Source organism: Balaenoptera acutorostrata, chromosome X, assembly GCF_949987535.1.
Source record: "Balaenoptera acutorostrata chromosome X, mBalAcu1.1, whole genome shotgun sequence".
Lineage (NCBI taxonomy): Eukaryota > Metazoa > Chordata > Mammalia > Artiodactyla > Balaenopteridae > Balaenoptera > Balaenoptera acutorostrata.
The window spans coordinates 72,452,271-72,468,168 of record NC_080085.1 but is presented as its reverse complement, the minus strand read 5'-3'; the positions used below and the strand labels follow the sequence as shown (position 1 = coordinate 72,468,168).

Below are 15,898 nucleotides of genomic sequence, written 5' to 3'. Positions count from 1 at the left end.
TGCATATATACAGGTTTGTTTGTGTGTGTGTGTACACTCATATACACATCCCTTTTTACAAAATTGAAAATGTACTATATTTATAGCTTTATATGATGTATTTGAACATTATTTGTATCACTTTTTTCTTATTAAAATGAGCAATACATGTTTATTGTAGAAGATATTTAAATATAAATAAGCAAATGAAAGAAAATAAGAAATATTAAATCAAGTAAATTAGACAAAATGAAGAGCAATAAAAGTTGCCTGTAATTTCAATCAGAAATAATAATGGCAATGTTTTGGTGTAAATAACATCAGTCTTTCTTTTCTCCATGAAAATGTATACTTTTTTTCTTTTACAAAATTAAGATCACAGTGTACCTATAGAGTAGATTTTGTCACCTTCAGTTTTTCTCCTTCCAATAGATCATGAATATTCTCTTTATTATCAACTATTCTTCTACTTCATTTTTAGTGGCTTTCTAGTATTTATTGTAAGGATAAGCCCTACATGATTTATCCAAGCCTTCATTGTTAAGCATATAGGTTACTTCATTTTTTTAAATTATAAACAGCACAGTGATGACCATCCTTAAATTCAAGTCCATCCACACTTATTTCCTTAGAGTACATTGTTAGAAGTAGAATTGCCATTTGTGTCTTTTTACAATAGAGAAATTATTTAAGTGATTTTGAAAAAAGCATTCTCAATAAAGTTTTAAGGAATGAAAAATGAAATCATGGCCTTCTTTGTTTCTGTAGAGGAATCCAGTGAAGTTGTTCCAAATGAGGCAAGGGCTTATAAGGAGGAGAACCACCATACAGTATCCGCAGATAATGTGGTATGTATGTTTTGAAATTCTTTCCTCATTACATGATGGATTCCAAGGATTTGTTTCCAGTTGGTGACAATATCAGCGTTGTCAGAATAAAGTCTTGCTTCACTTCACAAACCAAAATGGATCTGTTACCAATGCAATGATATATCTTATAGGGTTTAATAAATGAAATTTAAAGCGATGTCATTTGTACCATTTTTTAATTTAAGAGATTTGCAAATATAAAAACCTAATGCTTACTACACATGTGACATTTTATACATAACAAGTTATTTTGCTTCAACACATTTAGCAAAGAGCAGATTTCTTCTCATTTGACAGATGGCAGAGTTAAAAAAGTTTAGCCTGAGACCATGGAGGAAGGCTTTCTTAGTTCTGGGACTTGTATCCAAGGATTCCTGATTCTTGTGTTCTTTGTTCAGACCATACCTATCTATACTGTTTTTGGAAACTTTTCTTCTTTTTAGTTAAATTGGACTCTGCTAGTCATCTTAAAAATTGCAGCAATGGAAGAAAGGCAGTATTAAGAAACTGAATAGCAAGCAGACACAGCCTACATGTGGATTAAACTGAGTTTTGTGAAAATGTAAACATTGATATATAGAGATCTTCTCTAAGCAGCTGTATTAGCAGCATCTGTTTATATTCTGACTCCATCAAATAATACAGAAATCAAGATGGTATTAACCTAAAGTCAGACATAAAGGCAAATGTCATTGTCCTTTTGCTTTTGCTTTTGAATTAGTGCTTTGTGCTTGTGCTTGATTGCAGACTTTACAAATGGTCCCTATAATGGATTTTTCTGTTAAAAAATGGCTGTAACTTCAAGATTTACCCTAGCTTCCATTACAAACATTATTTATCTGACACTATAATTCTGTCACATCTCCTTAATAAAAGTTGAGCACAAAAAAAAAAAAAAAAAAAGTTGAGCACATAAAATACAGTTTTGTTCTTTTTTTGTTAGATTTCGACAATATATAACAGTGTTTTCCATGTACAGAGTGTAGTTTAGGATTGCATTTTACTGATTTCAGTCCTGATTTAAGTTTATATTTGACCCTTCTAACAGTAAACTGAATGGGCATATAGGAAAACATACTTTTATTCTGAGGCAAAGTTGTGTTTTCATTAGATAGCTAGTAATAATTGTTTTCCGCAATTATTAATTGTGCTAATATTCTTAATTCCACCAAGTAATAATCTCCTTTGCTCCAGATTTGAGTAATACTATTACAAATTATATACAATTATTTACAAATTGGAACTCTTTTCCCCTAAAGACATGCTCATTTTTAGTCTGAATTTCTCAACATTGGATCTCCCCTGTGGCAGACATTTGAAGATAATGAATGAAGTCATGGCATGGGATGACTCACAGTCACTTAGGCACCTAATTTTTCAAGAGCAATTGATTTTCAGAGACAAAACTCCAAACTTTCAAAAGTTGATCTCCTCTGCCTATAACTTTTGAATGTCCCCAATTATTCATGGATGACAAATCACAAAGACATACAAGACCTATTTATATGTGCAAATCTATACAGTGGCCCTTGGGGCCTTCCTCCCTGGATTACTTAGCTCTTTTTTCCCAGAACCAATCCAAATAGAAAAATCTAAAAAACAACATCGAAAAAGATATCAAATCTGCATTCTGGTGAGAGCTGACATGATTAAGCCCCAAGTTTATAGTGATTATAATAGAAAACAAAACATTAGATTCATCTCCAGGCAGCAGTAGAAAGCAACTTCATTGCAGCTGTCCTCCTGACTCAGAAGTCTGCAGGTCACAAACACTGTTATGGCATCATATCTTCATAGGCAATATATCAAATATGATCATTCCCAGTTCATTTGTGATTTTTAATCACCATATCTATTGCTGGGTAGGAAACTTGATTTCAAATTCTGCCTACGACATGTTGCTATTAATGTGATTGTTCTTAAAACACTTCCTAGTGACTAACTCTAGCTTAGCTTTTCTCTTTTTTAAATTTTCTTTTGGGTTGGCAGGATTTAAATGTTTAAAAGTGTTTTTTCTTAACTGTGTTTTTCATATGCAAAAGAAAAATTAAAGCCGATTTTGTTTTTTCGTTTTGCTTTTGCTTTTTTTAAAAAAAAGTTCTATGATTAGAGAACTTGCCTTGCCTCCATGGTTGGAGCTTAATGGTCACTTTTTTTTTCCATCAGTGCTAAGCTGTTTTGTTCATTCTTTTGACAAATATTTAATTAGTACCTACTGTGTGCGAGATACTGTACGAATTATGCTGTACCTTAATTCTAAAGCTAAGGGCAGTTTAGTGTGTCTCTTGTTCTTGCTCTCTTCTCCTTCTTACTGTCTAGTGAAGGAAACAAATCATCCTGCTCTTTTCGCCATTACATTATAAATGTCTGCTTTCAATTGTATAACTAATGGAGTGCTGTAAATAAGTGAATTTTTTAAAAACTGTATTTGACTTTGCAATACATGTCATATGTTGATATTTTACATTACAAGTTGCAAAGAGATATATGGAAACTTATAAAAGAAAACCCTTCCAGCCAATTAAATTTGGTTATCATTAAATAGACTACCCTTATAGGAAGCAAGCTCCCTTCCTGGAGGGCACTATTTAAGCAGAGTTCGAATGCCTACTTTTTCAGGAATATTGTGAAAGTGTTTTTTTCTGTTTTAAATAGTATTACAATAATTTTCTGTTACTAAGGGAGGTGGCTCAGACACATACTGGGTGTAAAGCTGAGGAGCCAGTCAGAGTTATTCTGGATAACCTAGACGAGATAACCCCATCACTAAAACTGAATATTGAATGTATATATGCTCTATACATTATTGAGTATAGTGATGATCAGATATATATTTAGGAAAACTTCTTTACTTGTGTTACAGAAAATAGAAATTATTGATGATGAAGAAAGTGACATGATAAGTAATTCTGAAGTAGAACAAGTGAATTCTCTCTTGGATTATAAGGTAAAAGTATTTTCAGATTCTGAATTTTTTAAGAGAAGGTATTAAAGGAGGCAGACTTTTACAGTACCTATGCACCGGTTTATTTCACTTCCATTTGATAAATTAGGTATACTGGGACTCTGCATTGACTCTCTCAGGCACTTGGATATCAGTCAGAGTGCCGAACATTTTAATTAATGCTGGCTGGTTTAGTGGTTATGGTTTTAAGCACAGTTTGCTGAGCAGGAGTAATTATTGATGGTGTATGGCAAGATGAGGCATAGTGGTGGTTAATGTGAAATGTATGACAATGTTTTTTTTAAAGCCCATGTTCATTTTTAAATGATGGTAAAGGGGATATTTTTTCCAGTGTCCCTTGCTAATTTTATCTTGAATTTCAATTTCTTTTTAATATACTTTTTATATATATAATAATATACCTGTTTTAGAAGTTTAAAAACAATCCCCAAAGCAAATACTGAATGAATATGAATAGAAATGACCTTTTCTTAATGTCACTTGTTACTGAACTGAAAGACTTACTTTGACAGTGTGCCATACATAATTTTGTTTTCATTAAATTTTGACATAAGCTATCAGTCTATGTTTTCTGCATAGATGTGTAATTGTTTTCCCTTTGTTAATCAATATCCTGTCTTACTAGGTAATTTGGGGCCTTCTGAAATTTGGCAACAGATTCATTCCTTTCATGCACAAAAGTTATTTTCTTGAATATCATACATCTTCAAAGCAGAGACTAGTAATCTTAAGATGTTAACAAAAAATAACATTTAATCAGAAAAGACAACAGCTGTCATTTTCTCAAAAATCTTTTCAGTTTTACTATAATTGAAAGTTATGTCATTCGACAGATTCTGTTTTCCAAATGTTCGTAACACGTCAGACTTTAAAATATTGAACATTGTAAACACAGAAGGAAATTAGTTTTTGAAATTTATTTGCTAAGTGGTCAAAGAGCACAATATAACCCTATATTTAAACTGTATTTTCAACTAATAAAATTATAAAGTTGTTGGTTCTGAAGTACAGGAGATCCTTCTAATCTCTCCTACATGGTCATATAATATTTCTAAATGCCCAGCTCAGAATTAAAATGGCTCTGCAAGCCACCACTTGGCACAGGCTATGGAAACTACAGACGAGAGGACTGGATTGCACAGCTGTTAAGTGTGCTCCACTTAGTACACTCAAACAGTTCAGATAGGGCTGGGCCCAGAACTCAGAGGATTCTTTCCAGGACCTTTCCCCTCTGGGGCACCAGCCCACTTGAGAAGGTTTCAAGCTGAAGACCTGGGCAGGCCAGTGTATCCAGCCCAGAAATTTCAATTATCATTTTCATTGACTTCTAAAGGACATTTAATGATCCAGTGTTTTCCATTTTGGTAAATGCTGTGGGAACAAGGGGTCTTTCGCTACCTTATTAAGGATATCTTTTATAAAACTTCACCATCCTAGATGAACTTTTATTTAACTCTCAAAAATTAGCACTTATATAGAAAATATGTCTCTTTATAATCATTATTTAAGATATTTCGGTTCACTTCATCAGTGAATTTTGTTACCTTAATTCTGAAGTAAGTGCAAGTGAAACCTCATATAGCAGTTCTCATTGCCGATTTCAGTAAGTTGATTTAAAATAGCCTTACCAGGGACTTCTCTGGTGGTCCAGTGGTTAAGACTCTGCACTCCCAGTGCAGGAGGCACAAGGTTCAATCCCTGGCCAGGGAACGAAGATCCTGCATACCATGTAGTGCAGCCAGAAAAATAAATAAATAAATAAATAAAATAGCCTTACCAGTTTGGAAATTTAATCTTCCTTGAGAGAACATTGTTTTATTCTATTTTCATACACATGCTAGTGTTCTTTGTTTTGGGATCAAAATCACCTTGCTGGTTTCTTGAATATATTCATCATATGCTTCTTGTAGATACTTATCTTATTCATGTATATGTTATCTGGTCTAGTGCCTAGGATATAGGTGTCCAGTAACTAGTTCCTGAGTGAGTGAATAAATTAATTAATTTATCCTTGGAAATACTTTTAATATTATTATGCAAGTGCTCACTTATATAAAATCAATTAAGATCTGCAGCTGGATTATTATAACTTTTTCCCCCCACACTAAATTGAACAATCTCTCGTTGTTCTTGGGATTCACTGTAGCAAAATGAAAGAATGTTTTTTATGTGTGTTTGGTAATTACTACTATGCAAACATCAATATTCAGTGTGGGCATAGTGGAGTTTCTGACTGAGATATTTGCTAGAAATCCATATTGCTAGGAGTTCTAACTAACCCCAAATGCTTATAAAACAACTTGATGAGCTGAGTTTCTGAGGCATGAGTAGCTATATCATAAAATAACACCTCAAGTTTGGCATCCATCAGTAGCCTGCTCAGAGATCAAAGCCCCGATCCATATGAAGCCTTGAGTGCTCCCTACAGTTATCTTGGAGAATTGACAAAGCTTAGTGGGAATGTAGGGAAGATTTTAAAAAGAAAAAGAAAAATGAGCTAGGTCTTTTTTCGTGAAATGCAGTGACTGATGTTATCTTACTAGTTCCTCTCGCAAACCATTTGCTTAGGAAAATCTTGAAAGTACACATAAATTACTGCCTGTAATCTAGGAAGTGTTTAATAGGCTTGCAAAAAGCAGCTCCAAGAGGAAAATGTCTGAAATATTAAATTATCTTCAAGCTGTTTATGTTTTAAAAACATTGCATAAATACTGAGGAGGAGGAATATTTGCATGAGAAATTAGAGATCTGCATACCAAAAGATGCTTCCTGACTTTTGCAAATGTGAATTACTGTTTTTAAAATGTTTTCTAATGGACTGTGAGTGTAGCTCAAAAGGACTGTGCTTTCAAACGACACTGTGATAATGATGATAGATATCTCCTGTATTCAAAAAGACTCCCTGGTCAGCACTTTACTAATACTGCTGTTCTGACAATGAATACTAAAAATACAAAAAGTTTAGAATTAGTCAAGTGTATTATAGCAGAAGCACGTGGAATTTTATTATAATGCTTACTTATAACTTAGATTACTGTAGAGTGCCTTTGAACAAGGAATTTAGCTTGAATCATCATTTGCAGATCATTCACTTGATATTAAATGGTCTGAAAAGGAAGCAGTTTTATTAGGTAAAATAAGTTCTAAACTGAGCTGATAAAATAATTGATGCAGTAAACATATTCATAGATAGAATATGATTAATACAACTGTATCCTCTCAATTGAAACAAGAATGCCCATAGAATTAACTAATTTTCATGTATTTTATGCAGCTTTTTGAGCAAATGTTGTTAAAGGTCCTGCTATGCTCTTTGAGACAGATTCTCTGGTTGCAGAGAATACGCACAGCTTATTTTCACGTTTTTGGCAAGAGGGCTGGGTAATAAATTTTTTAATCAGGTTTTTTGATATATAAGTTACATACAATAAAATTCACCTTTTCATACATTTAGTTTTGACAATTGGACACAGTTGTGTAACCATGAACACCATTTGTTATTCATCTGCTGATGAGCACTTGTGTTACTTCTAGTTTGGGGCTACTATGAATAAAGCTGCTATGAATATTCATGTCTGTCTTTTTGTGGACATGTGTTTTCATTTCCCTCTGGTAAATACTTAAGAGTAGGATTGCTGAGTCAGATGGTAAAAAAGAGTATGTTTAATTTTATAAGAAACTGCCAAAACATTTTCCAAAGTTGCTGTACTGCTTTACACTCCCACCAGCAAAGTATGAGACTTCTAATTGCTCCACATTCTCATCAGCACTTGCTATTGTCAGTCTCTTTAACATTAGCCACTGTAGTATGTTGGTGGTAGTATCTCTTTGTGATTTTAATTTGCATTTCCTTAATGATAAACGATATTAAGCATTTTTCACATATTTATTGGCCATTCACATTTCTTCTTTGATAAAGTGTATGTTCAAATATTTTGCCTGCTTTTTATTCTGTTGCTGGTCCTATATTTGTGCTACAAGAGCTCTTTATGTATTCTGTGTGCAAGTCCTTTATCAGATATGTGATTTACAAATTTTTTCTCCTAATATGTAGCATGCATTTTTATTTTCTTAAGTGTCTTTTGAAAAGCAAAGGTTGTGTTCTGTTTTGTTTTGTTTTTTAATGAAATCCTTCTTTTAAGTTTCATGCTTTTTGTGTCCTATTGAAAAATCTTGCCTAACCCAAGGACATAAAGTTTTTTTCCTCTGTTTTCCTCTAGAAGTTTTATAGTTTTAGGTTCTACATTTAGGCCTACAATCCATTTCTTATTAAATTTTGTACATGATGTGAGGTAAGAGTTAATAATCATTTTTGGAGGGGGTATGGATTTACAATTGTTCAACCACTGTTTTTTGAAAGACTGTTCTTTCTTTGTCCATTGAATTACCTCAGCATCTTCATCAAAAATCAACCAAATATGTATGTGTATGTATATATATATATTTATGTATGTATTATATATGTATAAAGTAATATATAATAAATATTTCTGGACTCTGTTCTGTCCATTGATCTATATGTCCACCCTTTTGACAATACCACACTTTCTTGACTATTGTAGCTTAAATAGTAAATCTATTCAGAGCAATTTCATGGCCATTATCTTATTTGAGCCTTATAACCCTCAAGCTAGAATTCCCAAAGACTGCTAGTATTATATCCATTTTATTGATGAGTAAATAGAATCACAGGTTAATTGGCCTGCCCAAGTTTACACAATTATCAGTAGACCTGGCACTAAAATCCTCCCAAAACCTAGTCTATTGTTCTTTTCCTACACAACTAGGAAAAATAGTGGAGACTGGGTTTCAAATTAGTGGTAAATTTGGAGATATTTTCTAAATAACAAACTCTTACATAAAGGTGGGGGCCTCAGCAAACTACTTAAGACAGTCTTATTAAAAATTTGAGTCCTTTCTTGGTACAAAATAATAACCTCAGTATTTGGCTTTGTGAATGGTACATTCAGCATTACTGCATCTGCTATTGCTCTTTACTTGGGGTTAATTGAGCTCTATTATTAATCCTAATCCAAATGCTAATTAGGTTTAATGTAGGAGGAGTCTTTCCAAGAGGGGAACTGTTTCTTGATTTTTCTCTTACTGGAATTTATTTGATTCGATTTTTGACCTTGCAGATTATTTTCTGTTGGTAATTTGCTTAAAAGGCAGCCTTTGAATAACAGGATAATTTACTTCTGTGCTCTATATTCCTTTATGCTAAAATGTTATCTTCTTTATTGTCCCTCTAAGTTGATTGCTTTTTAAAAATTTATTGTACATCAAACATGTACAGTCCTAGGTTTGCATAGAGTAATTGTATTATTCGATGTTTTCTCCTTCAGAATGAAGAAGTCAGATTCATTGAAAATGAGCTAGAGATTCAAAAGCAAAAATATTTTAAACTTCAGACATTTGTAAGAAGCTTGATACTAGCTATAAAAGCTGACGATAAGGAACAACAGCAGGTAAGTGACAGAAGAGAATAGTAAGCTGTAATGTATCATGTTGAAAAGTAGCATGTCACACTTGGGTTCTACATATTTTTTTTGTTTTTATACCTCTTTCTTACTTGGCATCAAGGAAGGATTTGTTACTTTGTGACTTTTTTTAAAGCACAGTTTTATTGAGAAAAAATACTCAGATTTTGTGTGCTACTTTAGTGGAAAATCAAAATAACTGATTAACATACTTTGTTAATTCCAAGCCACCATTAAGTAGGGAAAACATTTAAAATATTATCTACATAATTATTGACTGTATTCCCCATCTTGTTCATATCATTTCACTTAATTAGTTTTAAAGAAATTCTCAAAATGTTTGTAGAGATGGGGCTACACTAAATGGAGAGGCACATATTTTGGAACCTTTTGTGAATGAAAGAAGTGAGGCATTGGCCTCTCTTCTGGATTTCAGTTACATTCCAGCCCCTACTAGAGTTCACAGGTGTTTGAATACCTTTTATTTCATGATATGTTGTTCATCACTAAAAAAAAGGTGAGATTACTTTGTGAAATTCTTTGTGACCACAGTGCAGCATTCACTTTTCCCAACTTAACGATAGTGTTTGGTTCCTCTACCCCAGCGGTCCCCAATCTTTTTGGCACCAAGGATTGGTTTCACGGAAGACAATTTTTCCACGGACCAGGTTGGGGGGGGCATGGTTCAGGTGGTAGTGAGAGCGATGGGGAGCGATGGTGAGATGAGCGGCAGATGAAGCTTCCCTCTCGCACCCGCTGCTCACCTCCTGCTGTGTGGTCCGGTTCCTAATATGTCGAGGACCGGTACCAGTCCGCAGCCTAGGGGTTGAGGACCCCTGCTCTACCCCAAAGATGAAATGCAACATCTTTTGTTTGTCACTGTGGATTTTTGTTTACAAATTTCTCTCAAAGCACATTTTCTGTCTCATTTTTTCAGTTAAAATTTGTGAAATAATGTATTAATCTTGCTAAAAAGGAATATAGAATTATGTTAAAAATTCCATTTAATGCTAAAAGATACTAAATTTGCCTCTGAGTTGTATACTACCATGTTGATTCTTTATCAGAGAAATTCAGTGTAAGTAGTATGTCACACAGGTAACCATTAATTAAGCAGTCTCAGAGTTTTTTATTCAGCCGGAGTAAAAACATTTATCCCTTCTATTCAAGCAAGACTGCACATACGCAGCCTAACCGAGTTATCTCTAGGGAAAAAGATTAGTGTCTTAGCATCCAACAATTCTCCCTTTTTTATAAGAAAAAAGTCGTTATATATTTCACCAAAGTACTGAACCACAAAATTTAAACTATAAAAGAATTTACTCATGAGGTGTAAACCAGCATGTACATTATGTGTCCAGTTTCATGAATTGTGCTCCCCCCATGCTGTACATACACAGACATCCCAAGACAGCAGTTTTCAGTTACCTTTGCCAGCTTTATTTAAGCATTTTGCTTTACTATGTGAGTTATGCATATTCCATGGCATATTGAAAATGTATTTGTTTTTTAGAACCGAAACTACAGATTTTTAAATAAATAAGGTGGTAGTTTTTTGAGTTTTTTTTAACATCTTTATTGGAGTATAACTGCTTTACAATGGTGTGTTAGTTTCTGCTTTATAACAAAGTGAATCAGCTATACATATACATATATCCCCATATCTCTTCCCTCTTGCGTCTCCCTCCCTCCCACCCTCCCTATCCCACCCCTCTAGATGGTCACAAAGCACCGAGCTGATCTCCCTGTGCTATACGGCTGCTTCCCACTAGCTATCGGTTTTATATTTAGTAGTGTATATATGTACATGCCACTTGAACGTGGTCCCAAAGGAACTGTAAATTTTAATTAAATAAATGTTATAAAGAAAAAAAAGCAGAATTAGGTCCAACTATGGGAGTAACTTGGAGTGTGGTCCTGGTCCCAAAAGTCGTAGCATGGTTTGGAATGGTCAGCTTCTTAGCAGTTGTTTATGTCTCTTGATATCAAGGCGTGGCACACAAACTGCACTTTATTTTCTAATTCTAACCTGACTTTATTCTTTCCCCAAAACCACTAACAAGTAAGAAAAGTACCTATGGTACATTTTATTTTTCTCTTTTTCTTGTACTTTTCCTCTGGTAAAAGGCTGATGAACTAAGATATGAACAAAACATTGGCTGGGGGGAAAGAGAGACAGTTATACAAAAATTATACTGAAAATCATGGCCTATATAATCAGCCCCCAAATAGAAACTACTGATTTTCATAGTTGAGATTGGGTATAATGGATCTCAAAATATGGTCTAAAAATATAGAAGACACCTATAGTAGTCCACAAAAGTTATCCAGGTCATCTCTTAAACTACTGATCTTTATACTATGAAATACTTAGAGGTTTATTTCTGGAAGGAATTAATTTTTATTCTGCCTAATAAAAGAAAACCATATTGCCACTGGTTTCTCATTTTAAAAGACTGTTTTTCTATTAATCTTGATTTTGGTAAGTTGAGTGAGATGAGTGGTCCACAGAATACTTTGCTCCAATGAAGCAGTCCAGGATTTAAAAATATATGAAAATGTCTGACTGAAATATTAGATTATCCAAATATTTTTTTTTAATCAATAGCCATTTTAAAATAAAAATAATGTTCCCAGAACTGTGCTAAGTCATTAGTTATGGTCTTTCTTCCCTTGATAATTCACTGTGTGATTCTAGCCAGGTCAATTGCCTTTCTTGAACTTCGATTTCTCCACTTTGCAAGGAGGATAAGAATGATTAACATTATGGAACTTGGCATTCACACCCTAGGGCCTAGAATAAGTGTTATAGAGACTGATGATATATTTGGGAAATGCCTTAATCTCTTAGGAAGAGTGACACTAGGTCAGGCTCTGACTGATGAAGAACCTGGAGTGAAGAAAGCTCATTGTGTTCACTTTGGTCTATGAAAAAGACAGTTCTAGCAACTGACATAATCTGAAGATTTGTTCAGTGTGCCAATGTTGCAATCCAGAAAGATACTGAAAAGGAGAATTTTAAAGTGGACTTCATGCATTAGTTGTGCCTTATACTGCCTCGGATATTAAAGTTTTCCTATTTCATACTACACTCATTTTAGTCAACTACATTAAGTGCAATGAGAAAGAAATAAATAGTAGTGCTTCTTTGATTTGAAGGTCTCCCCACTAGAATTTAGAATGTCATTAACTCTGCTCATCTACTTTGACTTTCCAGTACTCTAAGCTATGTTAATTGGAACACTTTGCCCTCTTTAATGGGGCTTCTTCACACTTGCAAAGTGAAATAAATCCAGTGATGTATTTCTCATAAACTATGATCAACCAATATCAGCAAAGTCTTTGTTTCACCTAGACTGGGTTAGTGGTAAACAACTGATCCAGAAGAAAATGGCTCTGTGTCCTATGACTGCAATCTAGAAACCTTAGAGAGTATGTAGTACCTTTAGGTGACTGCTTTGTAAACAGTACTCTCAGTTTCACCAAGAAGTTCATGGACTATTTAATAGCATAAAATAAATAATAAATTTTTGTTCAGAAGGAGTTAGTCTTTCCTTTTGCAGCCTGACAGAAAGCTCTAATCTTTCCTCTTTGCTCTAAGACAAAAACTATAGGATTTATAGCTGTCACTTCTTTTAATAAAGATAATAGGAGAGTAATGTTTTATTTCAACAGTGGATTTCATGTGTTCTCTAACATGCCCTGTTTTTTCCGTTCCGTATTTGGGTAGTGGCAAGCTTACATTTGTTCCTGTTCCCTTAATCTTTGTTTACTACTGCACCCAAAGCCCACACTACAAGTAACGTTGTCTAAAAATTGCCGAGATATGCTACATTCTTTTTGGTATTAGGAGCAGCGAATTAACCATTTAATTTGCAATTTCTGATGGTCAAATGGGCATCAGCACTACCAACCAGATAAAACTTGATTAATTATTTATTTCTCTAGTATGAAGGCATGTTCTGCAACTCCAGATGAAACAATTACACCATGGCACAGTTTAGTTCATGGCTCTTGGCTTATCCTAATTACTCCAGTGGAAAAATGAGCAGCCCTCTAGATGCATCATTACACAGCCAAATTCACTGGTTCAGCAGTGTCTTGGTGAATGCTTGGCCATCTGTAGATACGGGCATGGCCTAAGAAAAGAAAAAAAATCACTTGGACTCTTAAATTGTTAAAGTTTAATCTAAAGTAGAATAGCTGAACTTTTTCCCTAACTGCTAAGTTCTTTCTCCCACTGAAGTACAAAATAGTCTTTTGTGAAATGTGTTTTAGTCTGAAGGACACAGCATAACCGAGCAGGACTATTTTAATAAGGAATATAATTTTAAAGCCCTTTAGCAGTGATCATTGAACACTCAAAACTAGTATGAAAATCACTTATCTCAAACACTTCAAATCATTTGGTTCAGAATAGTTGCTCATTTCTCTCCTTATTTCCCTTTTGTCCAGGGTTCCACACTATATAATCCACACTCTCAAGATCTAGTATTTTGTTACCTCCTTAATAGTGTATGAAGAATTTTTCTCTTAGGTAAGATATTGTATAAGGACCTGAAAGAGAAATGCTCCTTTATTTAAATCTGTAAGAATAAATCAATGTGAAAGGACCACAACTATAAAATTGGAAAAAATATGTCCACATACTAATTCAAAACAATTGATTTTTCTGACTCAGGCACTGCTGTCAGATTTACCTCCTGAATTAGAAGAGATGGATTTCAATCATGCCTCACCGGAGCCTGATGATACCTCATTCAGTGTGTCTTCTTTATCAGAGAAAAATGCCTCAGACAGTTTGTGATTGGGTGGGGGGAGGATATACGATACAGCCTTTTGGCTACCTAACAGGTATGCATTTCAACATAGTTGCATTCTGTTGTCCCGAAATTCTTCAGTTGGAAAAAGATATTGTCGAACAATGTATACTGAAGGATTAACAAGATACAATGGCTGTGGTGCAAAAAGATGTATGTAAAATTTAAAAGCATTGTTTGAGAGTTTTTTCCAAATTGATGGAACTCTGGGGAAAAAATGTATTTAATTTTGAGCAGTTTAGCTATGAAATGCATAATGTCTAATTTCTGAAAGGTCTTTTTGGTTTTATAGAAGAATCTTAGTTTTAGTAATAGTTTTGACCAGAGACACAAAAACAAAGATATTTCAACATAGCTTATCAAGTTACTGAAGCTTGATTAGTCTTGTTTATGTAGCCATTACATCTTCTTTCTTCCTCTCTCCTTTTCCTGTCATCCACATACACCTTTATTCAGGAAAGTGGACTGAAAATTGAAAACAAAACCTTAAAAATGTTTTAACCTGGATGAGTCTTGGGATTTATTTTTAAACCCCTATGAGAATTTGACTTAAGTTAATGATTGAAAATTGAAGTGATTACTAGTATGTAATTGTAAATTATTGGTATTCTTCCATTATGTAACCCAAATATTTTTTGGTGGGGGAAGCATTATGGAAAAGTAATTCATGAACATGAAGTCAAATAAATTATTAAGTGTATAGAACAAAATGTTGTAAAAGATTAATCTTAATGGGAGCTCTTCATTGCTGCAAACAACAAATATTGATAAGATTCACATTCTACTAGTAAATTTGTATAACTGAGTTAGACGAAATGTTGCACAAATATTACAAGTTTATCACCATCACCATAATATTTCTTCAGTTCTTACACTTTATGAAACAAGAAGTCAAGGTAAGCCACTGAGTTTTCTTTGTGTTTTTTTTTTAATCTAGTCACTTAGCTTTGCCACAAAATTTACCTCATTTCCATGCGAGACTTGTACAGAGTCATCAGCCAAGGATAATATCCAAAAAGAATTATACTACTTTGGTTGTAAATCACAGTCCTCTGAATTTCCTGGATACTATTCTATGAGTACACTCCTAAAATGGGCATGCTACCCAGTTGTTCTATTAGTAGCTACCAGATAGCACCACACTGTAGACAATTTTTTGCAGACCTTCCCTTCCAGGGTACCAGATGGCATTACCATGACCCATAGAAGGGAAAATGCTAGTTTCTCCCTGAGCACACAGTATCACATATTTGTGAGTTGGCAGTGTATTTGTGAGTTGGAATTGTATCACATGATTAAAATACTATCTATACCTAAAAGATTAATGAAGTAACTACATGGCTCTTTTGGCCATCAAGCTTCTATGTCAGATATTTTTGTAATTTGTAAGTAAAATCAATTTTTATCTTGGAATTCACAGGTACCAACTTATGAATACAAAAATGCAGTCATGAATGTCTTTGACCTTTAAATGTCCCCTCCCACACACACAAATAGGTAAGGTTCATTGATAATCATTCACTTTGTCAGCTATTTGTTTGATTTAATATTGCTGCCATGCTACTGTTATGGTTCTTTGTTAGCAGAAATATTTCAGTGGTTAGGTATGCTCCCTTTTAGCTGAGAGCTGTATGGTTCTTCATAAACAATTTTTAGTACTCCTTGTTGACAAGACAAATTCCATTCAGAGAAAAGAGGGCTGAGTAACAGAACCTTGGATATTAAGTTTAAATTTATCAGTCACACTAATTCCCCTATGAGATAAAGAGTCTCTATTATATACAG

At 33.9% G+C, this 15,898-nt stretch overlaps 1 protein-coding gene across 2 annotated transcripts in view; it reads left to right on the top strand.

Moving 5' to 3' along the window:
- Positions 1-15,147, top strand: part of HDX (highly divergent homeobox) — a 165,471-nt gene extending 150,324 nt beyond the window's left edge. For both annotated transcript variants that reach the window (XM_057537541.1, XM_057537540.1), the window contains 4 exons: positions 748-827; positions 3,712-3,795; positions 9,159-9,281; positions 13,975-15,147. In XM_057537541.1, the coding sequence (XP_057393524.1) occupies positions 748-827; positions 3,712-3,795; positions 9,159-9,281; positions 13,975-14,100 (413 nt within the window). In that variant the 3' untranslated portion in view covers positions 14,101-15,147. The remainder of the gene's footprint in view (positions 1-747; positions 828-3,711; positions 3,796-9,158; positions 9,282-13,974) is intronic.
- The last annotated feature ends 751 nt before the right edge of the window (positions 15,148-15,898 follow it).